Source organism: Scomber scombrus, chromosome 10 (genome assembly GCF_963691925.1).
Source record: "Scomber scombrus chromosome 10, fScoSco1.1, whole genome shotgun sequence".
NCBI lineage: Eukaryota > Metazoa > Chordata > Actinopteri > Scombriformes > Scombridae > Scomber > Scomber scombrus.
Genome location: NC_084979.1, coordinates 26,961,527 through 26,988,975, shown reverse-complemented (window position 1 = coordinate 26,988,975; position 27,449 = coordinate 26,961,527). Strand labels below are relative to the sequence as shown.

The 27,449-nt window shown below is 39.8% G+C and overlaps 1 protein-coding gene across 1 annotated transcript in view; it reads right to left on the bottom strand.

The window, feature by feature from the left end:
- lima1a (LIM domain and actin binding 1a) overlaps positions 1–25,633 on the bottom strand; it is a 28,030-nt gene extending 2,397 nt beyond the window's left edge. Inside the window, exons 1-10 of the mRNA XM_062427970.1 lie at positions 25,591–25,633; positions 22,566–22,772; positions 20,136–20,181; positions 16,481–16,885; positions 6,114–6,180; positions 3,650–3,744; positions 1,697–1,762; positions 1,485–1,539; positions 946–1,010; positions 719–852 (exon numbers count right to left, since the gene is read on the bottom strand). Of these exons, the coding sequence (XP_062283954.1) occupies positions 719–852; positions 946–1,010; positions 1,485–1,539; positions 1,697–1,762; positions 3,650–3,744; positions 6,114–6,180; positions 16,481–16,885; positions 20,136–20,181; positions 22,566–22,690 (1,058 nt within the window). The 5' untranslated portion in view covers positions 22,691–22,772; positions 25,591–25,633. The remainder of the gene's footprint in view (positions 1–718; positions 853–945; positions 1,011–1,484; positions 1,540–1,696; positions 1,763–3,649; positions 3,745–6,113; positions 6,181–16,480; positions 16,886–20,135; positions 20,182–22,565; positions 22,773–25,590) is intronic.
- Between the last annotated feature and the right edge of the window lie 1,816 nt (positions 25,634–27,449).

Sequence of the window (27,449 nt, the reverse complement as noted above, 5' to 3'; positions counted from 1 at the left end):
TATAAAAGAGATCTGTTTAATTTCTGGATGTTCTACTAAGATTTTTCCCTCCTCATATTACAGCTGCACAGTGCAACGAGACTACAGTAACATTTCATTAAAATGCAATAAAATTAAAAAGGGGAGAAATTTAAAGCTCAGTTTCCTCTCCTGGGGCAATAAAATATTTTGTTACCGTAAATCAGAGGTTTGCTTTAAGCTCTGATTTTAACCATCTCAGGTTTCCTTTGATGGTTTCATATAATTATTTGGTTGGTGGTATACTGTATTATTTTGTCTAATATATGAGCAGTGGAGAAAAACAGCCTCTCTTCAGTGTGAACTAAATACTGAAGCTCAGGTGCAGTAAAAAGCTGCAACTAACAACATTTTGCATGAGCCCAAACATGCAATTTTCAGAGGTGTCTCTTTTCCATTTTACCTCCACAAACCTCGATGTAGTTGTTTAGTTAATAAAAACAAACACAATATGACCATCTAGCGGATTAAAGCCCGAGAAAATATCCCTTTAAGTCAGTGGTCTCCAACCCTGCTCCTGGTGAGCTACTGCCCTGCATGTTTTTAGGTATCTTACCTCTCTAACACACCTGATTCTAATAATTAACTCCTTATAAAGCTCTTTGACGAGCTTCAGCTGCTTGATAACGAGTTCATTATTAGAATCAAGTCATCTGCCGCTGTTTCTTTTTTAAAACAATGAATTTTGCGTCCTCCTCACCTGAGTTTGGTGTTGCAGTGCGAGCAGCGGAAACAGGAGCTGTGATACACGTGCTGATTGGCCACCAGCCTCTCCAGAGGATAAACCGTCTTCAGACACGACACGCAGGTCTCTCTCACAGGCAGGCGGAAACCCTACACACAAAGAAAACTCAAATACTGGTACAAAAAAAACAAAAAAAACAGAAGTGTGTGTGTGTGTGTGTGTGTTTGATGTGAAAGACTCACCTTGGACGTCTTGGGCTGAGAAGAGTCTCTTTGATTGGCGGACGCTGGGGTGCCGGGACCAGAGCCTGAACGAAGAGAACGGAGAGGAGAGTTAAAGAAAAGGCAGTGAAGCTTTGTGACCACTAGATGGAGCTGTTTCATATCTGATGAAAGTAGAGTTGACTTTTTCCAAATCAAGTGACATTTAGATACTGAGGGATCCAAAATAAAGCAGTTTAGAAATTAATACAAGTGTTGCTTTTATTAAATAATTCATAATACACAATTAAGTACTACTGTATGAAGTAAAATATGTAGAAATGTAGATAAACTAATAAAAAAACTAATATCTGATTAGCTCAACTCTAACAGACTGGATCATCGTCTATTTTGAACATAAAATAATGGACTTCAGGTGCCACGATTAATGTTTATGTTCCCTTTAACTCAACACAAACATCCACTTTAAATGAGACGTGCCAAATTCTCATTAAAAAAAAAAAAAAGGGAAAGAATTCCTATCATCTTGAGTCATATGAAGAACATGGAAAGTAAATTACTGTTGCTCTCCGCGGTGAAACTTTTCCTGCTGTTGTTTAATTCAGACTCTGGACTCTGTCAGAAGAAAGGGGGAAAAAAAAAAAAAGTCTTTACAAGTGAAGCATGAAGTGAAACAATTTATAAGCACATAAGTGAGCAGGAACTGAAAGCTTTGTGACAGCGTGTGTGCGGTATGTGAACGCAGTTTTGTTGACGTTATAATCCTCCTCACCATGTCCAGAGAGCACGGAGGGACATTTTCCTTCTGCTTCCCACAGTAACTGTCCAGCTGATCGTTCTGAAGAGAGACAAAGAAGAGACAGACACGCAGAGGAGGTTAAGTAACAAAAACACTTCAAACCCACAAGCGCTCGTTTACACAAGACAGACTTTCAACCTAGAAAAATTTGACTGTCTGAGCTGCGTGTGGCCTGTTTTATTTGCTTACGACACGGTGATCCGCCGGCCGCCTCCAGTTCAGAGTTAGTTTGGGTGATTGGATTTGACTACAGCACAAATAAAGTCACCTTGAGAGCTTTAGCTGCAGACAGACGTGGTGTGTAACGTCTGATAAACCTCCTCAGGTAATGTGGAAGGCACGTAAAAATACTGATATAGGGAACGACTTAAATGCTCCTTTAAACAACTGTGGAAGACTCAGAAGAGACATTTTATTTTAGAAAAGATTAATCAGAATCAAAGCAGCAGAGACCAAAATATCCTCCCTCTTAGTCTCTTAAACTTTGTCCTAATTTAATGAGACACAAGCGAGCATCAGCAACAAAATCAGATTGCTTTGTTTTCGAATTGGCTTTGAGCAGCACTCCACTTTGAGCTGAACTTCTATTAGACACCATGTCTATGTCCAAAATCACTCCCTAGTTACTAATAATATAGTACACTACCCTCACTGTTAGAGCCATTTGTTTTTTTTGTTCAATTTAATAATTAAACGTCAATTTATGTATTTTTTGTAGCCGTTTTGAAGGTACTGGGCAGACAGGTGAATTTATGTCTGTAGGTAGATAGAGGACCAGCAGGCACCAGGAAGGGTTTATGTGTTTTTAACCAGGGCAAGAGAGGTGACAGACGTTATTCTTCTTTGTCTGTTTGCAAATAAACCAGAAGAAGCATCATGCTTTCCTGGACAAAACACTTTTTTCCCCCCTGTGTAAGATTCATTCCTGAGGTGACATTTACCCTCCGTTATTTTGAGTGTCTGAATGCTGAGCGTGTAAATATCTCCACTATATTGTCCATGGCCATGTACACTAGAAAACAACCATCATGCGACTCTACAGCTGATGGTGACGACACAAAAAGACGATGATTAGTTGGTGTCAGAACTCTTGATCTGCTGCTCAATACTGACTGAACTATTTAATGTTTATTATAGAGGGAGTAGTGAATGAGTGAATAAGGGAGTGATATCGGACACAGCCCACGTTTCTATGCAACTCCTGTCATTGGTGTTGATAGCGAACAGCTGATTCATTTAATTAAAACGAGGTGTTATCTCTATGATAAGATAATCTCTCGTCCTCATTTCAAGACGAAAACCTAAATAAAAGTACGAGCCAGCTGGAGTGAGATCACCATGGAGCTGTGAGTGTCTGATATAAAGTTACTATTGGCTGCGATGTTGTTTGCCACTTCCAGTAAAGAAACGTCTAAATATCACAACATAAAATGTGTTTTCTGTTTAAAAAAGTACAAACAAAAGTATTAAACAGTAACAGAAAGTTAATGCTACAACAGCTCTGTGCTGAAATCACTGGAGCTGCTTTTTTCCTGTTGCTTTAATAAGAAAATCTGAGAAAAATGGCTAAATTGTGTTATTTTACTGTAACTTAAGCTTCTATTATCTAACCAGACATAGTTAAGATTACGTACATGATATCGCTTTGGCATGATGAAAGCAGTTTTTCAACATCTGTCACCTCCAGAATTGGTTCAAACAATCAGATTTCAATCAATCAGTCTTTAATGCATTTAGATGCATAAAGTGACGCCCGTCTCCTCTCATTTCCTTCAATCTACTGTCAAACTGTCTAATAAATTACATTTCCAGAGTCAAAGCTTCTCGAGGGACAAACAGTTTTCACCAAGTAGTGTCAAAACCATCACATAGAATCGGTGCAATACCCCTTTAATATCTTTAATGATGATTGACAGGAGTACTCACATTGACTGAGGTGGGAGAGACTTCCTGTTTGGAGATGGCAGCTTGATAGAGGGCCATCCTGTCCCTGAGAGGGGTCGACTCTGCAAGACTTCCATCTGCCGGAAAACATAAAATATGAAGTATTAAATATTAAGTTCCCGTCTCAAATTAAACGGTAACCACACATCATCATTCTTAGTAGTTTATATTTGTTTAGGAAACTAATTTCTTGAGGTTTTGTGAACAGATAATCTTGTTTGAAGTGCGTCGTGGCCTCAAACCGGTTAGAGTTTTGTATTTGATTTACTTCTATTTTTTTTAACACTCATTAACTGTCAGGAACATTTGATCGATTCTGCTTTATAAACACAACTCCTCTTGTGGAGGATTTATTTTTTTTCAACCCATCCCAGTTCAGAGAGAGTGCAGAATGTGCTGTTTAGTCATGCAGGCTGCGGACGGGAACATGAGGTCAGGAGTCGTGTGCAGAGTTTAAAGGGGGGGGGGTGGAACAGGGGTTTGTCTCTTCCTGTACTCTCTGAAACAGTCTGCTGATCGCTGTGCTTTCTACGGCTGCTTGTGTCGTCACTGCTGAGGGTTTCATTTCTGGGAAGGATGTAAAGTATCCAGAGGAAGTCAGGACGACACTCATTGTTTTAGAGGATACTGTTCGTGACTAATTGGAAAGTACCAGAGAAAACAATACTGGATGTGGTTTCTAACGAGGGGTTGTGAATCTGACCCCATCAGAGCAGGCCATGTTTTCACTTTAAAAAAGGAAAAGTGCAGATTTTTGTGGCATCTAGCAGAACAGTAATGCCAGAAATGAAGGATGATGTTCACAAGTATGTTTTAATGTGTGTATTATCACCTGAAAGTAAGAAATGTTTTGTTTTTTGAGAGCTCCTTCAGCGACAGGCTCCTTCACCCAGAGTGTGTGAAGGAGCGATATCGCAGGTCTTTCCTTCCTGCAGCTGTCAGACTCACAGTAGCTCTGCTCCCCAGTTAACCTCAATTTTTAATGTACTTGACTGTGCAATATTAATATTTCAGGTATACTTCTACTTCACTTTAACTGTGCAACATATTTCCACTTTAAATCTGTACAATAACAACATCAAACTCAGGTATATTATCACTCAATATCAATATTACTCTTATACATAATGGGTTTTTTTACTATTGTTTTTACTGCTTTTGTACTTACTTATTTATTGTTCTTTACTCTTTTTTATTTATGCTCTCTACTTTTTTACTATCCACTTTGCTGCTGCAGTAATGTAAATGTCCCCATTGTGGGACTGATAAAAGGATTATCTTATCTTATCTTATCTTTAGAATAAGCCCTTTATATCTACAAAGGGAGCAGATCCTCTTTCATGGAGCCTGGCATTTTTTCTACAGTAGCCCAGAGCAGACAAACCAAACACTGGAGGAGAAGGCCTTTCATGTTTTTCACAAGTTTCCCAGCCACTGTAAATTCTCTTACATGCTTGCGTAGGGGGAGAGGTGTCCCTCATCACTAGATGCCACTAAACTCTACACACTGGTCCTTTAAATAGATATATTAGTGTTCATACTTTTTTTTAAAGTAGCTATGATTAATGGAACGACTACCTGTATATGAAAGAAGTCACTCATAGAGACGAACAAATAGAAATGATATCAGACTACCATTTTGGGTCACTGTATTACTGTACTGTGAACATAGTGGAGCATTTAGCAAGAGCCTGATATTTCCCTCAGGAGTTGGTAGAGAGCAAAAACAGAGCTAGAAGAGAGTGAATATTAGACTTACATTCAGTAACTGTTAGATGTGGAAATAATCATCTGTTGGCTAACGAGTTCAACATTGTTTTAAAACCTGCATCAATTTCTTTTTTTAGTGCAACAAGCTGGAAACAACCTATTATCACCTTATAATGTTGATATGGCAAACAAAATTCAGCAGTTCTGGAGCAATATTATCATTCATTTGGAGTTTTTCCTGTTTGTCTGACTGAAAGTCCAAAATGTACTCTCTCTTATTAGCTGTGGTTTGGTTTCTATGCAGAAAATATCTTGAGCTTTTTTGGGCAGATTCATCTAAAACAGTAAAGTTGTGGGCTGTAAATCTTAAAAGATAAGCTTAAAGACTCAAAAACGCTTCATAGAGCTGAGAGGAGCTGCAGAATGGTAATTATCTGTGATTGTTTCTATCAGTGACTCCTTTCACATTTGATCCAGTGTTAAAATTCATTAATTTAAGCAGCTTTAAAGGAAAAGAGAACAGACAAAGTACAACATTCCTGTTCTCTGGTGTGAAACACTGACTACACCATTAGAAAGTGATCATACATGGTATTTCTGAGGGTTTTTCACTCTGATAAGAAGACATTTCTACTGTAAAAAAAAAAATTAAAGCTTGTAGTTTTGGATTTTACTTTACATAGTAGTAACATAGTAACATAGTGTTAATTTAAAGATAGAGGATAGAAATATGTACCTCCTAGTAGCTGGTCCATGTTGGCAGTATTACCGCTGCTCCCTCTACTCGTCTGGTCTCTGGACACCTTCAACAAAACATACAAAAGAAAAGCCAACAAAAAGCAGACAGTTAGAGGTGTGAAAGAAGTCAGAGCACAAAAAAACAGCGTGAACGTGTTCTGCATGGCCAACGCCAACGCGCTACAGCACGCATACACGGCCATTCGATGCTCACATGTTTTGGAGGTTCGGAAGCAACGCCGTCGGTCAGGAGGATCAAAGTGGAGAGGGACGAAGGAAATGCAAAAGACAGGAGGGACGGAGGGAGGGAGAATCATAGAGGTAAAGAGTAATGTGTGTGTGTGTGTTTGAGTGTGTGTGTCCAATTCAAACCACTTTAATCCCCTTATGGGCTCAGGGAGACGGAGCTGAGTCAAACTCCCCGTCTGTCCACAGTCGCCAGCCAGAAAGCAACTAAACTGATTATCTGTCGTGGTTTTAACAATGAAATTCAGACCTGACTCATACAACATATCACCGAAAACCATTTTAAAATAATTAAAAACCAGCATTTCTGTACCTGACGTGGGTCGTGGGCGTGTTGAACCAGATTTTTTATCTTTCTCTAACTTTTGTGTGTGCTAAAAAAAAGCACCTGTAGTCGAGGTGAAGAACGGGAGCGTAACGGTTTAAAGATATTTATATTTTTGTTGATCTGGTGAAGTCAGATGGTGAAGTCTGAACTCTCTCCAGCAGCAGTCAGAAACCACTCCCACTGAGCGGCGTGCCAACACATCGCCCTCCTGCCGTCATTTCAAGTGGAGATTAAACAGCAGGTCAGACAGAGACTGACCCACAGCCTCTACACATTTAGACTTACAAGAGACTCATCATCTCAGGTCTGATAGATTTACCTCTAAAAATGATCATGAGGTTTAGTCTTTGTTCTGTATACGGTTCAGAATCGGTGCCAGACTGACGGACTCAAGAGTGTCTGCAGGCTTCAGCGAGTAAAGCTGGGAGAGATTTCACAACAGCGAGGTCGAGGTGAACGGACAAGTTGAATCGGTGAATCAGACAAGTTAATGCCAATGAGTCATAACCCAAAAAATAAATGCTTTTTTAAAAAATATATTAATATCTCCAATAAATGCATATTTTTTAAACTGCTATTTCAGCAACTTTTTCTAAGTAAAGCATCCAGCTGTTTTAAGTATAAACTCATGACTCATTTTTAAAGATTTACGTCATCAGTAGGAGAAAAAAAAGGGAGTTGGGAAGTGTTGAGACACAGACTAACAAATTATTGGTTTTGGGTTTTTTTTTGACAGTAACCAAAGTACAGAATGTCACCAGCTTCATCCTTTTAAACTACACCCAGGAATCTATTTCTGTGTATGTACAATGACATCTGTATCAACTTTTAAAGCAAGTTTATGCAACTTTTACTGAGCAGCAACCACTCTGACCCTAACGTTGTAATTACAGTATAAAGTCTAACAGTAGCACAAGTAGAAAATAATCGATGAGTCAGCAGTAATGTCAGTTTTGAAGCAACATCTAGCTAAAGTTTGTTCCTCTTTGTCAACATTATCCAACATAATGTCATTAGTTTAACCAGATAAATGCAACTGGTGAACTTCAATTCAAACATTTTCTGGAGAACGTTCGCCGCAATTGTACAAGAAGTTTATCTTGGATCCCGAAGGAGTTAACAGACTCCTGATGGGCCACGTAAAGAGCCTCCGTGGTGCCTTTTGTGGAATAAACTGCTTGTAAATATTTGAACAACTCAGGTTGTTCCAGTGCTGTAACTTTTGTTTCTGTGGGAGCAAGAAAAGAAAAGTTACAGAGGAGTAATGTGTCAGAGTTTGTGAGAGGACAGCTCGACATGTATCAGAAGAGCTGAAGATAACAAGTTTTGGTTGAGTGTCTGAAACAATATTTTAGGTCTTTGACAGGATGTAGCAGAAAAATCCCTGAGTGTATTGAATCAAGCAAAGTTAAGTTGGATTGCTTTGAGAACCTTACAAGGTCTCCTGTAGTAACTATTAAGTCTAAACTTTGCTGATTTAATTGTTTTGTTCAGTTTTAAAAGATTTAAAGTCACTGACGATGACATTTATTCACTTTTTCTGAGCTAAGTGATCTCATCGCTGTTCAGTTTGTACATAAATAAACGCGTCGCTGCTCATACGGCCGAACATTCGAGCTGATTCTGGCTTCAGTTCATTACTTTCAGTCTGGTGCTGATTAAAGCTCCTGTTTTCAGTTCATTACAAAACTGAGCGTACAGTTCTGCGGCTTTCACAACCTTTCAATAAGCTTTTAACCACGAGGTAACGTACTGTGAACCACAGCTAAAAGCTACCGAGTCATTCAATGATTTTTAAAATCTTTTAGCACTGGACTAAACTTTTACCCTTTTATCAGGTGAGCTTGAGCCCGATTTTAAAAGATGATGTCATCCGAGGGAGAATCTGTGCCAAATCTAAGAGTCTGACTCAGGAGTGAGTTAAACATGATATCAGCGTGCAGTCATAAATAATACACATGTATGATCACACACACACGAACAGCTGGCTTGTCCCTAAAATGAAAGAACAGACAAAATCGTGACAAAGAGTCTCCAAAAAAACCCATCATCATCATAATAATGGATCTATCCCCTCGGGTGGATTATCTTTCACAGACCGGAGGTGCAGCTTTGCAGGAGGGGGGTCGTCTGAGGCTTGGTTGCGTGTGTGTTTGTGTGTGTGTGTATGAGGTGGGGGGGTGTAAACATGTGTGTGTGGGGGGGGTCAGTAGGATGTCAACAAGCCGTCCGGGCTGGGTCTAAGGAGGCTGGATCAGCAGGCTAGACAAAGAATCTGCTGCTAATCCTGACACTATTAAAGCTCTCGTACAGGCTTGCAGTCCCCCTCCTCCTTAGAGACCCCACCCACCAAGACAATACCCCTCCTCTTACATTAAAGCTTCCCCAAAACAAAGACAGAAGAGGAAAGCATGAATCAATAAGCCTTTAAAAATACAGCAGTATACCTTGACTGTGACTGGTTAATGGCAGCAGACACAGATGAAAGGAGCCACTGATAAAGTTAGCTCATGAAGTGGCCTTTTGAGAAGCCACTTTCATTACAGGGCTTAAAAAAAATAGAGAAAATAACAAAGAAGACTCTTTCAGCTGCAGAGAAAATATCCTTAGTCGACAAAAACAGACAGACAAAAAGTAAAAGTGGGGGAGTGTGGAAGGGACGGGTGTCTGTTCATGAGGCAGAAACAAAGAAAAAACAGAAACACCATATGGCCATCTGAGTCTGAATGAAAAAGAAGCATAGCTACCTCTCGTGAAGAAAGAGACGTAGAGGAAAAGAAGAGAAGAGTCACAGAGCGGCTGGAGATGAAGAGTCAGTCAGCGGAGAGACAAAAAGATGAAGTCAGATTTTTCGGAGGGGAGTGGAGTGGGAGAGCCGTAGGCAGCAGCAGCAGCAGCAGCAGCGAGCTCCAGAGGACTGAGACACAGACTGAGAGGAGCGGAGCAGCCCAATCTGGCTTACGACATGAGGAGATGTGGGGTAGGGCCTCTGGAGATGGAGGAGGAGGAGGAGGAGGAGGCGACAGGGAGCAGGTGTTCAAAGGGGGGGCTGAATCAAAAGAAAGGGGTGTGGCCGGCTAAAGGTGGGGATGATGACAGGAGGGGAAGAAACGTGTGAATGGTGCAAAAAGACAAAGTATAGCAACACTAATATGAACTTAGTTATAATATTAGTGGGTTATGTTTGATATTCTTCATCACATTTTTAGGTTTATTTTAGTATTTTTCATTGAGGTGGCGTCAAAAAGCGCAGTGGAAAAGCATGCATCTATATACTTTGGGGGTTTTTATTTATTTATTTTAGTATAAAACTGTATTTATTTGTGCTTTGCTAAGTTGTTGATCTGCCCGGTGATGACAGATGTAAACTAGACTCTTAGTGGTGTGAACTAAAATGTTGATGTGTAACTGTCCCTGCCAAATAAAATCTTATAAATAAGAGTAAATAAATAAAAAACGTTTAGGGTTGTATCTGAAGGATGTAATTTGTTTCCCCCCCCATGAGTCAAAGAAGGCTTACAGCTTGTTTAACCCTTACATACTGGTCTGGTCAAACTGTAAAAACACCCCAAATGTCTTTTACTCTGAAACTTGACTTTTCCTAAAGTGGCCCAAAATGCACAAAAATTAAAACATTTTAAAATGTTATCAGTTCTGTAAAGATGCCCTACCTGTATCTATTGACATGTCTTTTAGTTAAATGAAGAGTTAATAGCTTTAATAAGATAGTAGATTTGTCTTCATGATGTAGCTGTGAAGACTGATAAAATACATTTACATCATTATTGCTCTGTTATATTTTCATGTGTTAGGTAAAATAGGACATGATATTGTGTGACAGTGGGTTTGTCCAAAAATATCTCTCTCTCTCTCTCTCTCTCTCTCTCTCTCTCTCTCTCTCTCTCTCTCTCTCTCTCTCTCTCTCTCTCTCTCTCTCTCTCTCTCTCTCTCTCTCTCTCTCTCTCTCTCTCTCTCTCTCTCTCTCTCTCTCTCTCTCTCTCTCTCTCTCTCTCTCTCTCTCTCTCTCTCTCTCTCTCTCCTCTCTCTCTCTCTCTCTCCCTCTCCCTCCCTCTCTCTCCCTCTCTCTCTCTCCCTCTCTCCCTCTCTCCCTCTCCCTCTCCCTCTCTCTCCCTCTCCCTCTCCCTCTCCCTCTCCCTCTCCCTCTCCATTTATTGATCAGTCAGATCGACTATTGATGCTTTCTAAACAGATCTGTGGTTCATAGTTAAGTATAGACACTTTTTATGAGGGGAACAAACTGTGAGGGTTCTTTTGGCTTAAAATGACTCTTATGTGAATGTATGTTCTGCGTTAGTGATTTTCTATATTTTTCTTACCATCAACAAATGTCACGTGCAGATCCAAACTAACAATGAGTTGATCTACTTTGAAGTGTGTGTGTGTGTTTATCTAAGTCAATGAGCCACATCACTGCACTGGGTGACACCACAAAGATTAAAGTTGCATTAGTTTGTTTAGAAACGGCTCCAAACGTTAATAACAGTGATTACATTTTCAGTCTCTGGAGCGAAGTTGTGTACGGCCGACGCCACAGAGCAGGTTGATTTATAGAGCTTCACTAGCTCGTTGTGCCAAATATCACAACATCTTGACTTTGTACTGAAGTTCTTTGAGAAATTAAAAATGTTATAGAATAAAATCAAGATGTTGTTATAAGCTAGTGAAGCTCTGTAATCCTCCTGTGGTAAGATATCTCACACTCTGGATACATACACACACACACACACACGTTACGAACCGGATCAGAGTCTGCAACAAAAATGGGAATCACACATGATAAAGTATCTAAAATAACATTTTTATATTTCAAGTTGATAATAAATGTTATTTTAGACGCTTTATCATGTGTGATTTCCATTTTTGTTGCAGATTCTGAGCCGGTTCATAACAAATAGGGTCTCGTCTGGTTCATAACAATCAGTTCATTGTTAGTTTGGGTCTACATGTGAGATTTGTGGACAATAAGACTTTTTTTTCACATCACCAGTCTGATCCTTTGAGGCAAACTCAAATTTGTTGTCCACATATGTTAAAACATTACTATGAGCTGTAACTCACTATGAAGCTGCAGAGTCGTTGTCATTTGAGACATTTTTTATTATAAAAAGATATCGCTTATAGCCACTTTAAGTGCAGTTTCATGTAAAAAAAAAAATATTTATGTGCTTGTTTTTGAAGGTTTGGTTTAGTTTATTGGGTCATTGTTTTTAAATGGATGCAACTCAAATAAACATGTAATTAAATAAAATAAATAAATCATAAGTTTTTGTTTTTCTTCGTCTCCCTTAAAAAACAGTGACAAACCAAAATAAGACCGAGAAGGTGTTGGCTGAAGCATGAACTTATAACACCTACCCTTTATATATTTTAGGATTATAATAAAAGACAAAAAGATATTAAGTGTATTTTTAGCCAAATTTAAGTCACCACTATATTAACATGAATGCTGTCTTCACAGAGAGACTGAGGCGTATGAATTCATGAGTCATGGCCAAAAAAATGTGTTTTGTGAGGTCACAGTGAACTTTGACCACAAAAAATTTAATCCGATCATCTTCGAGTCCAAAGTGGACGTTTTGTCTCCTCGAGGCATTCCTGAGATATCATGTTCACCATAATGGGACGGCACAACCTGAAAACATGATACTTCCGACTCCAGGCTGTTGTCAGCGTGGAGACAGAAGGGTGAGGGGTGAATTGGGGGGAGGATTCAGGGGTGTGTGGAGTTAATTTTTTTTAATATTTTGGGGGTTTTATCTGTGTCATGCTCCCCCAGTGTCAGAATAAAGCGGCGGGTGTCCGTGGGTGGAGTCTTGAGGGACAGGCGGGTGGTGCAGGAGCAGCTGGTGTGTGTGTGTGTGTGTGTGTGTGTGTGTGTGTGTGGGAGGGGGTGACTGTGGGAGTACAGGAGGCTGGGTGGGGCTCGGCTCTGGAGAGGAAGCTTGCGTGAGTGAGTGTGTGGGAGGGAGGGAGGGATAGAGAGGGGGGGTGGGGGGGGGTTTCTAGGCCAGCAGGGTGAGGGTCAATTAATTTCAGGGTGCCTCATGACTGCATGCTTCTCCAGGCCTGCAGAGAGGGGGGTTATTTAGATTAGAGGTTTTGGGAGGGGAGAAGGGCAGAAGGTGAAAAAGGGTTAATAAAAAAAGTATAGTAGAGAGCAGAGCCTTTGATGGTGTGTGTGTAGAAAGAAGGAGCGTTGAGCGAAAACAGGAGGGCCAGAATGAGGAGAAGAAGAAGAAGAAGAAGAGTGGACAACGTGGATGATTGATGAGGTGGGGAGGGGGAACTTTGATGGCCTCGAGGAGGAAGGAGGAAGAAGAGGAGGAGGGGGGCAGGACGGTCTGATGAAGCTCAGAGTGCAGATCAGCTGTCTGCAGTCATGAGCCTACCAGCCTGCACCATTACATCATCTTTACCCTGCGAGGGGCGAGCTCAACAAAGAGGAGCAGCCTCGCCTTTACAGTGGAGACTATTGTACGAGTCTCTCAACAGTGTGTCTACAGAGCTGTATAGATCTTGTATTACTGCTTGAGGACTTCCTGCAAACAATTCCTCTTTTAGTAAGATAACTATGCAGTGTGCAATAAAAAAAAATCCCTCCCTTGAACTCCCCCGCAGCGCTTCTTGAGCTCACTTTTTTTTAAAAAGGCCCACATGCTGCAGGAGGTCAGTGTTGAGTTAAGAGAAACAAAATCTTTGTTAGAAAAGCACATTTTAGTTTTCTGAGCTCATTTTTTTTTTTGCCATGAACCTCCTCAAACTCCTTTAGTTTTCCAGCGTTGGATCCCACGAAATCTCAACAACAATGGTCTCAGGTTTTAAAGGATAAAGCTGGCGATATTCTATACTTTTCTTTTTTACGGCTGACGTTTTAAGTGTGTATGAAATGTTACGGTATGCAGTTACGGAGCAGTTCGGAGTCAAGTTTCTGCTCACCTGATGAATCTAAGTCCAAAATTCAATCTGTTTTAGTCTCTGTTAAGTCCAGAGAAAAGTCTGCAGCTTTATGCTCCACACAGTAGCGTTCAGCTGCATCCACTTCATTATCTGATATTTCTCCAGATGTTCTGAACACAGTTAGTTGACATTTTTAGTTTGGCAATGAACACACAGGAATTATGAGGGTCTGTTATAGTCAAGTGTAATTTGACAAATGTGGTTTTTAAATTGGTTTAAAACTGCACTGACTGAATTATTTTTGGTCAACTTTGGGGGCAGCAACTAACGATTATTTTCATTATCATTTAGTTTCATTATATAATTATGATCTCCATTAATCGATTAATGGTTTAGTCTGTGAAAACTCAAAAAGAAGTGAAGAAATATCCATCAAAAACTACCCAGAGTTCAAAGTGATGTTCTAAAAATGGCCGGTTTATGTCGGACCAACAGTCCAAAAAACTAAAAATATTTTATATGCTGCAGAAAAAACATCATATTTCAGAATCTAGCTCTTTTGCTTGAAAAATTAAAGTAATTAATCCATTATCACAACATTTTAAAATAGTTTATTACGGAGCAATATTACAATCAATGTGTTTCTGAATATAAGTCTAATATAGACTCTTTTAGCTCTGCTTTAAGTCTCCGTCGATTCCTAAGACGGAGACTTGGACCCAGCTTCCTGCAGCACAGGGCCTTAAATATCATTCGTGACCCAACACATCCTGGCCACCACCACTTCCAACTACTTCCCTCTGGCAGGCGATACAGGACAATACAGTCACACACACTACAAGACTGAAAAACAGCTTCTTCCCCCAAGCTGTTAAACTAATGAACACGGCCTGATCCCCTCATCACACACACTCACTGATTGTGGCCTACTGTTACAACAAGAACTGCTACTGTTTGCACCTTTTTATATTGCATATTGCACTTTGTTGCTCTTATAGATTGTCAATGTTGTATTTATGTCTTTTTTTAATGGTCTTAAATGTTCTTATGGCACAGGGAGTGCTATCTAAATTTCGTTAAATTGTTGTCTGACCCTCAATATAATGACAATAAAGCTACTAAACTAAAGGAAATATTTTAATCTTTAGCTGCTAAATGCTCCACTGTGTTCACCAGCTAGCTGCTAACTGTGTCTGTTTACAGTTTGATGCTGAGCAGATAGAGTACAGCGACTTTTTTAAAGCTTCTTCTCTAAAAAACACGACACCATGAGAGCGCTGAGACTGAACTGAGAAAACAGTGAGCTGTAAAAAAAAAAGTTAAAAACGCTCCATAGAGATGAGAGGAACTGCAGGGTTATGTGTGATAATGACTTCTTTTACATGAAACTACTCATATGATCCATTGTTGCTAACTTTAAGGACTGTGCTGCCATTGTCCTGATTGATCATGAGTAGTATAGCGCAGCAGACTCAACACAAACGTAATAAATAAATTGATGGGTCTGCTGATTGTAGGTCAGAGGTGTTTTGCCAGTTAACTTTAAAACACAGCCAACACTGAAGCACCAGTATGCTTCTTAAAGCCACATAATGACTCGTTATGCTCTATTCCTGTCATAAATGGACAGTCTGTGCTGAGGAAACACAGCACGGCTGTTGTTAACATGTCACACCTCGACTATAAGCACTTTACATTTGACATGCCTTGAGGAGGAGATGCATGACTGGACGCTAAACGTTTTCGCTTTTATGCTCCACAGAAAACAATTAGCTGTCCTGGCAGGCATGTAGGGGAGCTGCAGGCACTGATGCTCGTCCAGAGGATGAGCGAGTCAGCTGAGTGTGTGTGTGTGTGTGTGTGTGTGTGTGTGTGTGTGTGTTTTGATATCGAGGATAGTGAAGTGAGGCTGCACCATGTGACTAACGGCATGACAGCACTGAGGGGATCTGACCTCTTGAGAACAATCAGACTTTTTTACTCAAACTCAAAGATGAATCATGATCTTGTTGTGTTTGAAATGGAGATGCAGTCTTCAGGAGAGGAAACTCAAAATAGAGCCGGCCGATTTATATTTAATTAATTCTGTTTTTGAACAATGTGTAAAAAAGAAAGTGTATTTTCAGATAGTGTAGTCTCATATTGACTTGAGGTTTCTAGCTGTCTCGGATTATCTCATAGAGACTCTGCACACCGGTCTGCGCTGTCTGTGTGGGTTTGTTAACGAGGTATCATCTCTGGTTATGTGAGATGAATCGCTGGGAGTCGACTAAACAGTTTTCAGGTTCGACTTCTTTCAGTTTCGTTCAAGCAAACAAAAATGTCGTAGCTGGGAATACGACGTTTGAATCGTTCCCAATTCAATAAGTCAGAAAACCAGTTCTAGCCAGGTTAGCCATTGATAGACCAGTTGATAAAAACACATTTAGCTGTATTCATCACCGTGGCAACATGTCCACAGATAGAAGTTGGACAGTGTTGTGTGTACGAATGATTTAATGAGACACAAATAAGACAAAACTGCTGATAAACAGGATATTACTACAACTTTCACACTGTTGATGCATCATCTAACATCTTGGATTTTGAGGTTTGGTGCTGGTGAGGTTACACCGACGGTCCGAGTTGGAAATCCAACTTCAGGGAGCGTTCAGGTTGATATTTCTGACTTCCGAGTACAACTGTAATGAACCATTATTTCCTGGCCAGGCCTAACTCACACCTCATTGATCTCTGACTCCATTTTTTTTTTTAAACATTTAAATGAAACTAAAAAGGGAGATACGTGATCCTGCTTTCTAAAATCTTCCCTCGTGTGTCCACTAAAAGACATGACGACAATCCACCAAACCGTCACCGAGAGGAAGACTCACCTTCTCAAACATCATCTTCAGGCTGTTGAGGGGGACGCTGGGCTTCTCCGTGTCGGGCACTTCGGCTGCTGCTCCTGCTGCTGCTCGCTCCTGCTCCACAGCATCTCCGCTGGGCTTCTCCTCCATGTCCATCAGATCCTCGGGTTGAGCTGACCAGAGCTGGTCGCGGTGGGATTCGTAGGCCTGCGTCTCTGGCTCAGAATCCTGTTCCTGCAGGGCTTTCAGGGCGTTGACCTCTGACGTGTGTCTCGGTTTGGGACCCGCTGGTTGACTGTTGTAGGTCTGGAAGTCGGCGGTGCTGCAGGCTGCGGACGGCTGCTGCTGCTGCTGTTGTTGCTGCTCCCAGCGTTTCTTTAAAACACTCAGATTCCCAGAGCGCAGAGTTGAAGGTAGAGGCTCCACCACCTACAGAGAAACAAGATCCAGTTCAGTCTGGGACCCAACATGCATTTAAACCTCGGTCCAACACTAACAATCAGCCTCTAATTTTGTGTTAGTGAACTTCTTAAACATGTATTCAGACTTAAAAAACATGAGTTGTATTTGCAAATGCTTCAGACTCCATCAAGTAATGTTGGATTGTTGGAGTTTTCGTATCAGGAAGACCGAGACAAAAAAGGCCTCCAACTGATTTTGTGTCGTTTAAATATCTCAGAATAAAATTGGACTGAGGTCTTGAGGTAAAGCTGCAACTGACGCTTATTTTCATCATCCATCCATTACTCTGCCGATTATTTACTTATAAACAAATTGCCTGATTTGTTTGTCGAGCAAATGACCAAATAGTGAAAAGAGTTTGTCACAATAACCCGGAAGCCTCAAGGTGGAGTTTCCAAATTGCGTCAGTCCAAAACTCAAATCCAATAGTATCATTTGAGACAAAGAAAAGCATCAAAATGTCACATCTGAGTCGCTGGAACCAGTTAAAGTTTGACATTTTGACTTCAACAATGATTCAATTCAATTCAATCATTAAAAACAGTTAATCAACTTATCGTTTTAGTTTTTGAAGCATGGATTAAGACTGAAAAGGCATCTATATGTACAGTAAGCTGTTAATGAAGACACAAAATGAAATTAACTGTTCCTGCAAACAATTACCAGCATTTCTTTGAGCCATCATGGAGCACTAGACAGAGTTCATGCACCCAGAAGTTCAGAAACTCTACTCATCTGGTTCTAGTTTTTACATTTGATTATCTGCAGAGGTCTGTTATACGGCTGCAACTCACTTATATTTGTTATCTGTCTTATTAAATGTACTTCACAATATCACTGAAACTCAAAGTGAGATCTTCAAAATGTCTTATTGTGTCTGAACAGCCCATAAAACTAAAAAGATATTCACTTAATACGTAAATTAAAGTGAAATATTTAAAAGACATGCAATTAACTTTGGATGGACACGTATTCAAAGCAGAGCAGAGAGAAAGCAGGACGATGATAACACACATTTTAACTCCCTGACACACAAATTTGATGACTCACTATTTCTAAATCTTGGGAGAAGACGCACACACACACAAACGTTGAGGGATGTTAGCTACACTTGAAATCTGTTTAGTTTGCTCAATGACTTCCATAAATGTTGAACTCTCACCATCTAAACTGCTGAAAGAAGCTTAAAAACACTCAACATAAACACTGTCCACACACTTACACACAAGTTAAACCACTTTTGTGCAAAGCAAACACTCAGCTATGTGAGGAGGAGGAGGGGGGGAAAAAGTGAAGAGAGGAAGAAAGAGAAACACATGCACAAAAAAAGAAACACACAAAAGAAACTCAGCATGCACCTCTTCTATAAAAACCTGAGAAAGCTGGAAAAACTCTTATTTTTTCGCCCAAAGTAGAGAGTAAGAGTAAAAAACCTGAGACAGAGGCTGATGACCCGGCTGTCCGCTCTTGCCGTTGTGTGCCTCGGTGAGTGTGAGTGTGTGTCAGTGTGTCTGCGGGCCCCCCTGGAAATGCTACAAGCTGTCCCAGATGTGAGAGCCTTGAGAAGTGATCAGAGCAGCATGAAGTAACTAGCCCACCCCCTACACCAGAGAGAGAGAGAGAGAGAGAGAGAGACATAGAGGGGAGGAAACACAGAGGGAGTGAAGGGGGTGAGGGGTGAGGGGGCGTGGAGGTGGAGGGGGCGAAGAGAAAATCAGAAACAGAGACAGTCAGTGAAAGGAAAGAGGGAAAATAAGTCCAGGAAATGAGAAAAAAGGTAAAAAAAAATGTTTTAAAAAAAGGGAGTGTGTGCTGGAAAAAGCTGAATGAAAGGGCTCAAAAGTTCTCACAAAGAGCTTCACAAAGACTAAACCTGCATGTATAAAAATCTCCTGAGCGGCCTCCTCGAAGTGTAATTATATCTGATGTTTATTTAAGGGATTGAGTTCAGCAGCAGCACCTCTGTCTCCGTGTCGACTGAATAAAGGATCAGAGACGCAGATACAGAACATTCATTAATATACATGAGGGATGAAAAAGGGGCCTGTGATGTATAGGAATGTAAAAAAAGAGATAATATCTTCATTAAAGAAAATGTACCCAAAATGTGACGCACTAAAGATAACCAATGGTACAAGAATGAAGGAAAATGTTAATCTTTTAGAATTAGGGCCTGACAGATACTGGCATTTTGGGGCCGATGTCGATACTGATATTAGAGGTAAAATAAAAATAGATACATCAGCTGACAATTTTAAATATACACAGAAACACACAGCTTTTGCAATGATTCCTCAAATGTGGTTATCAAACAAAAATATGTAATGGAGGCCATATCTTTGTCTCTTTGCAGTGGTGAGCTAGTTTTTGCTGCAATACCGCGAGTGACCACAGGGAAGAACTTGGCAGCAACACTGAGCGGCAGCGTCATACCAGCTCTTATGTTACATCCATGAGCGTTGCAAATGGAGCGTTCGGATCAGGTTGGAGACCTGGATTTGACCTGCAGGGAGCATTGTTACATTCCTTCACCTCAAGTTTCTGAACTTTGAACGTGTTTAACATCCACCATCATAACCGTGTATAAACCCTAAGCATGGCAAGTCCCCTTTAACCCTCACATACGGCTCATATTCTGACCCGTCACAGTATTTCCTCACATAATTAGTCATTATACCAAACTTCTGAACCACAAGTCATTCATAAAGACCTCATCAGTCACAGATAAACATGATTTATCCTTAATAAGGCTTTCAGAGAACACACAACAAATTAAATTAAATGCGAAGAATGAACATTCTTGAAAGTTTGGATGAATATGGGTCGAATATATTTCCTTTTCTTAGTATTCTGGGTCACATTAGGGGAAGGCATCAAATTTCAGGCTAAAAGAAAAAAGTATTTTTACAGCTCTCGGATTTGGTCAAATTTGACCCTGAACAGTATGTAAGGGTTAAAAGAAAAGAGAAAAAGAAGAATTCAATTATTCGGCTGTGAAAACATCAATCCCCCAGAGCGGCAACAAAACATCCAGAAGCAGCAGCTGTTGTTTAAACTGCAACATGTGGCTCCAACAGCTGTCCTGCCACACCTGTAATGTGCTCCAGTATGAGAGCAGCAGCGTGTGCTGGATGAACAGCAGTATGAAGGAGAGAATAAGTGTGTGTGTGTGTGTGTGTGTAGATGAGATATATTTCATCTTGAGTCTGGTGCTTACCCTTTTCTTACTCTCTGCGTTTCCCTCCTCTGCTGCCATCTGGTACCTGAAGACGAGTCAGAGGACAGACGGTGAACGGGGAGGACATTTATGGTTGCGCAATCAAAAACTGTGACACAGAATGATGAAGAAGAAGACGAAGAAGCATCTGGTCTTGCCCTACCCTGATGTACACACCCAGGAAATTACCATCAAATGTCCCCGATCCTCTCCAAAAACACTAGTTGACTTTATTTGTTGCATAAACCCGGACTAAACATCTTTCAGCCCACAGAGACACAGGAAGTGTTTTAGTGGATTCAGCAGTTTGTAAAACTCTGATTAATTGACATGTCATAAAAAGGTAGAGTCACAATAAGAAATAGCTAAATAACTGTCATTTAATGCGTGTTTTTTAAGTTAATTATGGCAGTACATGCGAACATGAAGACAAAATACATATTTAACTTTACTTCACTGTTTGGTTTGTTTTTATTTTGGCATTTAAAACCTTCTATACTAACCTGAAGATAATCAGACAATAAAGAAAAGAGGTTTAATGTCAGATTCAGTCCACATATTTAGATTTTACAGTTTAAAAAGATAGTTTAACAATATATAAAGACCAATTCTAACTTTTATGTAAGGCTACTGTCCAAGTATTTGATTTGTTCTCACTGCATTATATGAATTTGACAGTGTATTAATTTATATTATAATAAAGCAAATGCAACATGGTGTGAAAATGAAATGTGAACATGTGAAAAAAATGCATCTGTGAAACTGTAATCAGTTTTTTTTTATATATTAGCCACAGTATCAGTGTTAAACATGCATATCCTCCTCAGGATGAAATGTAATAACTTCGACTTCTTTTCATATCATATTTGATTTGTTTTATTTATATTATCGTTATTATATTACAGAGAAGCAGCATTCAGTTTTTATGCATCACATATCTGGAACAATCTTGAGGTCTGCTGTAACTCTCAGGTGCTTTAAATCAACTCTGAAGACACTTCTGTTTGCTGCGGCCTTTCATTAAATCAAATTTGGGGCTTTTTATTCCTATCTCACACTGCAGCTGCACTGAATCAGAATCAGAAACAGGTTTATTACCAAATAGGTTAGCACATAACAAGGAATTTGCCCCGGTGTTGTGGTGCATAACAAAAAAAAAAAAAAAAAAAAAAAGTAAGCAGGTCAGATTTAAAAAAGGTAAAATTTACAGTTGCATAATATAATCCAGTAAAAATATATCCTAAGTGATAAGAGCTGCTGAATTGTAAAAGACCAGCATATGATGGTCAAATGTAAAAGTACATTACATTACATTACATTACAAGTGTTGATGTAATGCGCCATTATTCAATGTGATGTGTATTCTCCTGTTTTATCTCTTATTCTATCAGATTATTTTTATTTTCCATTCGCCCTCAGTTTTTATTTAAATATGTTGATTTGTAAAGTCCTGTAGTTCCATTACATTTGATCTTAAAGCCTTTTATGTTTTATGTAAAGCACTTTGAACGGACACTTTCTGTGATGGCGCCATGCAAACATGCCTTATTTGAAAAGGCCAAATGTAAAGTGTCTCTCTTTAAGCTTTTGTTGGATTAACATTTTACTGTTACGGAGCTGCTAATCAACTAAAAGGTAGTTGCATATCAATGAAATATTTTAGTAATTAATTCAGATATAAATGCTGTTTTACACTCACACTTACAATAAAAACCACTGCAAACACGAGTAACCAAAAGCAAAGCATTAGTCCTGAACATGCTTTTAGTTTTTTGTCTACACTCCCAATTTTAGGTGATAGCTACCCTTCTTCCTACATTCTTTAAAAGTTGCTATGAATAGCGTGTGCATGCAACAAATGTCATTTTCAGTAATGCTGACATATTTTTGAAACCCAAATAGCTGTTATGCTGTGAAAAATATCAGTTTCACTTCTCCAAAACATTCAAAAGATGTTCACTTCACTTCCTCGACAGAGCCGGCTAAAGATGAGGTCTCTCAAACTTTTCATTATGAGACACTTTAATGAAAGTGCTGCTGCTCGTCACCTCTGCACACAGAGCTGTACTCACTCCTGCTGGTCAGACGGAGTAAATGCAGACAGGAAACATCCTAACATGCAGCTACAGTCTCATTTCACAGAATGAGTAAGTTGATATGTTGTGTTTAACACCCATAAAAAGAGATTCACTTCAGTTGTTTACTCACTTATACCATCCCTGAGAGAAATGACACAAATGGAGTGACCGGTTACAGATGATAATGTGATGAATCACACAAAAAAAAAAAAAAAGAGGAAAATGAAAACAGCTGAGTGGTAAGAACGTTTTGCAAGGTCTCATTTCTTATCTGAGACAGACGAGACGGCCAACTGGCTGCTGGTGAATTATTAAACTCAGCAGGGGAGAGGTGAGGTGAAAGGTGACTTACTTGGAGAAGCGCTCTGCGATGGCGGTGTTTTTTCCCCGGGTGGTGACGATGGACATCTCCTTGGCGGTGACCCTCAGTGACTGGGACGTCCACTGGTTGCGGCTGAACGGAGCGACGGAGGCCATCTTTGCTCAGATTGTGTGTGTGCACGTGTGCGTCCGAGGGATAGATGTGCTTGTCAGCTTTCCGGGAACACAAGTCGTAACTCTGGGAGACGAAACAAAAAAACAAACAAAAAAAAAGATGTTTAACCAAATAAAAAGAAAACAAGCAAACAGGCAAATAAGCTTCTACTTCCTTCTCTTCTGCTCAGTTTGTCCGAGCTGAAATAACAAACACCCTTCCTGTGCATTCAAATTTTTTAGAACACCCCTCTCGCTGCTAAATATGTGATCTTTCACGTCAAAGGCTTCACATCAGATTAGAGTTTCCAGTCTGCCTTTTATATGTGAGCACAAAAACCCCCAGAAATCAATATATTTTATCCAGACTACACATTTAACAGCGTGTTACTGCAGCTCCAGACAGTCAATAGAACGCATCACACAGCCACTGACCATCTGTTCCCTGTGTGAAACCACTAACACAGCTTTCAGGGCGCCTACCGACAGACAACCGATACGCCTACATCACACAAAAGCTCTGTTGTATACACACAAACTTACACACTTACACACACACACGTCTCTACCTGTTCGCAACTTTGCAGCCTCGAGGCCTCGAAGACAAGCACACACACGCAGGAGCACCGTCGGCTCGCAGCACATAACTGTCATCAGTGAGTTATACACGCTCCGGCTGAATTAAACAATGAGGCCGATGACGACAGAGCCTGCCGGGCCTCGACTCATCAGCTCCACGTCATGCAGCAGGTGGTCTATTGTGGGACGTTGCCTAATTAGGACCGGCTCATTAAGTTTCGACAACCACACGAGATATTTTAAAAAAGGAACTGTCGCTCTCCAGACGGGATAGGTCACATCTTATCCCAAAAAATACAAGTAAAAGTAAAAGTCCTGCATTAAAAATCCTGCTTAAATACAAGTATACAAGTATCAAAAGTAAGTTAAAAGTAAGTAATTATATAAAAAATGAATCTAAATCAAGGTAGAGCTTATTTTTAGAAGTGCAGTTTAGTTAGTTTGAGTCATTTCCAAACATGAGTCTCTGCTTCCAGCTTTTCCTTTGTGAGGATTTGCTTCTTTTCTTCTGTTTTTATGACCATAAAAGGAATTTTATTGGGTTGAGATGAACAAAACAAGACATTTAGACCCTGTCCACACCTGACATTAACATGCTTCTCAGGTGATCCGATCATAAGTGGACAGCACTAAATACTGGGATGAATTTGACCACATGTATTTTGTAATGTAAACGCTAATGATGTGTCCTGATGCGTCTCGGGCAAAGACCTAAAAAGAAACTCATCATCAGTGCAGGACGTGGTGGTTGTTTTGATAAAAGCATGACAACGGTTGAAAGAATGAAGATGAGCTCAGGCGTATGTGTCTGTAGTAATCTGACCAGCTGGAATAGCTCAACCATGTATATTAGTTTGTTATCATGCACTAAAACCATATCTGGCACTTGTCAGACTGACAAAATAACTGAGCCGTGCCCTTTGACCTTCTAGCTTAAGTGATGACGGCAGCAACGAAATGTGGACAACACAAGTGGTCAGCTCGAGATGCAGAATAGAGATTGGTATGAACGTCATCTTAGCCTCTGGAAACATGTGATGGACATTGTTCACTGTTTTCTGACATTTTATGAACCAAAAATAATCTAAATATACTGTTTGGATTATAAAAAGGGCTGCAACTGATTATTGTCTTTATCAATTAATCTGTCAGTTATTTTCCTCAAATAGTCGATTCATTGTTTGTTGCTATAAAACTTTGGCTGCTGTCTCTAAAAGTCCAAGATGCCCAAAGATATTCAGTTTACTGTCATAGAGGACTAAATCAATTAGAAAATAGCCATGTTTAAGAAGCAGGAATGATTGATTATCAAAATAGTTGGAGATAATCTTTCAGTAGATGGACTGTTGTAGGTCTAAGTTTATAAATGTGTATATATCAAATCATCTTTTATCAAATGTACTCAAATTATTCATCTGAAAAGTATCTAAAGCGGTTAAATAGATGCTGTGAAGAAAAAAAAAAGTACAATATCCTCCATAAATGTAGTGGTATAGTAGTAAATATAAAATAGCCTTAAGTGGAAATACTCAAACTCAATTATGAGGAACTTACTCAAGTACAGCACTTGAATAGATGACCTAATTGAATACTTTCACTACTGCTCTTATCGGATGATTCATGGCCAAAAGTTTCCTTATTTTCACTAGTGGTTCATTTAGTTTAGTTCATAAAAACTCAGAGTAGACTATCTCTAACTCTATCTGGAGATCGTGTGACAACTTCAACAGAGAAAAAAAGCAGCAAATCCTCACAGCCTCAAGCCATAAGCCAAAGAATGACTGGCATTTTCTTTTCTTTTTTTCCCTTAGCGATTCATTTTTTCCTTTGATCTTTTGTCGTCTCCACCCGACATTATCACTGAGCCCTTTGGGTCGGGATCACTAAACTCTCCTTCCAGATCAAACACCCGGTGAAGGATGACAGTGAGACTATGTCCAGGCTACAATTGAGGTCAGCTCTGTCAGAGGAGATTTAGATTACAAACAAAGCAGCATGTAAAACTGATGCAAAGCTTCTGTTTTAAAAGTCATGTATCAAAAGAGTCCAAGAGCACCAAACAGCCTGAAGTTAAAACAAGGAGAAGAAGAGGAGGAGGAGGAGGAGGAGGGCTGAATGCTTTAATCTCTTTTTTTTTTTTTAAATCATCAAAAGAATTCATGGATGATTCATTTCAAACTTTAAAAAGAAACACACACCAAAAGAAGCTCAAAGTTTCAAGCAGCTTAATCTGGATTATTCCACATTATCAAGTCAAAGAAAAGAGGAAAAAAGAAGCTACATCAGCGTCCTCCATCTTTTCAAAAAATTAAAAACACACCTACCTGTGACTAGATCTGCTGTTTTACTCCCTTCTGTGTGTTTCAGTCGTGCGCTACCAGTGTATTTCCTCCTCTTTTTAACTCCACAGCTGCTTCCACAATCGCTTTTTGAGTCGACAGGGAAGTAGGAGGAGTCTCACTGCTCCTACTAAGCTCCTCTCAGCCAATGACAGAGCAGCATTCACCTCCACCTGGCAGGTACAAGCCCCTCTTACTCCCACTAACTCCTCCCACTTACCCCCCTCCCTCAATTTAACTACCAGGAAACTTGAAGGTATGTGTGACGACTAGCCTGTGGGCCTCCGTAATGAACAACATGGTAGAAGCAGCGGAGGAGGAGGAGGAGGAGGAGGAAGGGGGGGGGGGGGGGGGGAATCCCACGCTGGATTCCTGGAAACTGAGCCGACTCCTGGCTATACCACTTTCTCACACGGTCAAGGGTTTAGAGGATGTGACTCATTCACAACCCTGACTGACTGACTCCTCTGAAAGCAGGAGGAAGGGGGGAGGAGAGGAGGAGGAGGAGGAGGAGGAAGATGAGGAGATGTTGCCTTACGATAGAGGAACAGTTCTTGTGAAAGAGAGAAAAACAAACAAACAAATCTCTGAAGTAAAGCTGCAGGGAGTAGTTGATTAATCAATTAGTTGCCAAATGTTAAATTAATCACAGACTATTGTGATCACTGATTAGTCATTTTGAGTCTTTTGTTAAGATCATCTGCCTCCAACTTCTCAAATGTGAATATTTTCTTTAGTCCTCTGTGCTGGTAAAACAAATATCTTTGGCACATTTGTAGTTGCATCTTGGACTTTGGGAAACAGCGATTAATTGAGAGAAATAATTGGACATTAATTGACAAAGACAATCATCAGTTGCAGCCCTACGTAGTTTAACAAACGATTAATTATTTGCTCCATAAAATGTCAGAAAACAATGAAAAAACGTCCCGTCACATCTTTCCAGAGGCCAAGATGACGTCTTTAAGGACTTGTTTACACCTTGCATTGACATCCAATCACAAGTCTCCAACTATTTTGATAATCAATTAATCATTTTGTCTCTTTTTTTAAGAGGAATTTATCCAAATCCTCTGATTCCAGCTTCTCAAACATCCTCTATGACAGTCAAGCGAATGTCTTTGGGTCGGTCGGGACAAAATAAACAAGATATATTAAATGGCCATTTTCTGAATGTTTATAGATCAAACAACTAATCGATTAATTGAAGAAATAATCAACAGATGAATTGATTCTACTGTTGCAGCTCTACTCTGAAGTCTCATTTCATTACTAACAAGACGAGGTCAAAACCAATGACTGGACCGTGTGTGTGGTCTATGTGTGAAACTGTGGCCGATGCTTTAAAGGGACGGTCAGTGATAATATTTATAAAGTGGATTCCTGCATATTAAAAATGTTTAATCTGCACATTTCTATAGTAGACAGTAATATTTTCTGGTAAAGCGAACTAAAATAGCATCACATGACATGGTTACTCTATGTTTGAAATGCAGCTCGGCACAGGATACATCGTATAAACTGCATAAAAACTTCCAGGCACTTAAATCTAAGCACTAAAATAAAGTGGAGTAAAAAAAAAAAAAAAAAAAAAAAAAAACAGGACTTATGAAACATTGGTTTGTTTGACTTCCAGATAATGAAAATACTTTCAGTTTTAATATGAGACTTGACTCATTATCATCCCCCACATCCCCTATTTAAAACTTTCTGTTTTAGTTTGTATTGTTTGTTTCACTTTTATATGCATTTGTCTCTAATGTTGACATGTATTTGGTTGATTGTCTTATTTTATGGACGTTTGCCCGACTCTTTTTTCCATCATGATAAAGTTTTGGTTTCAT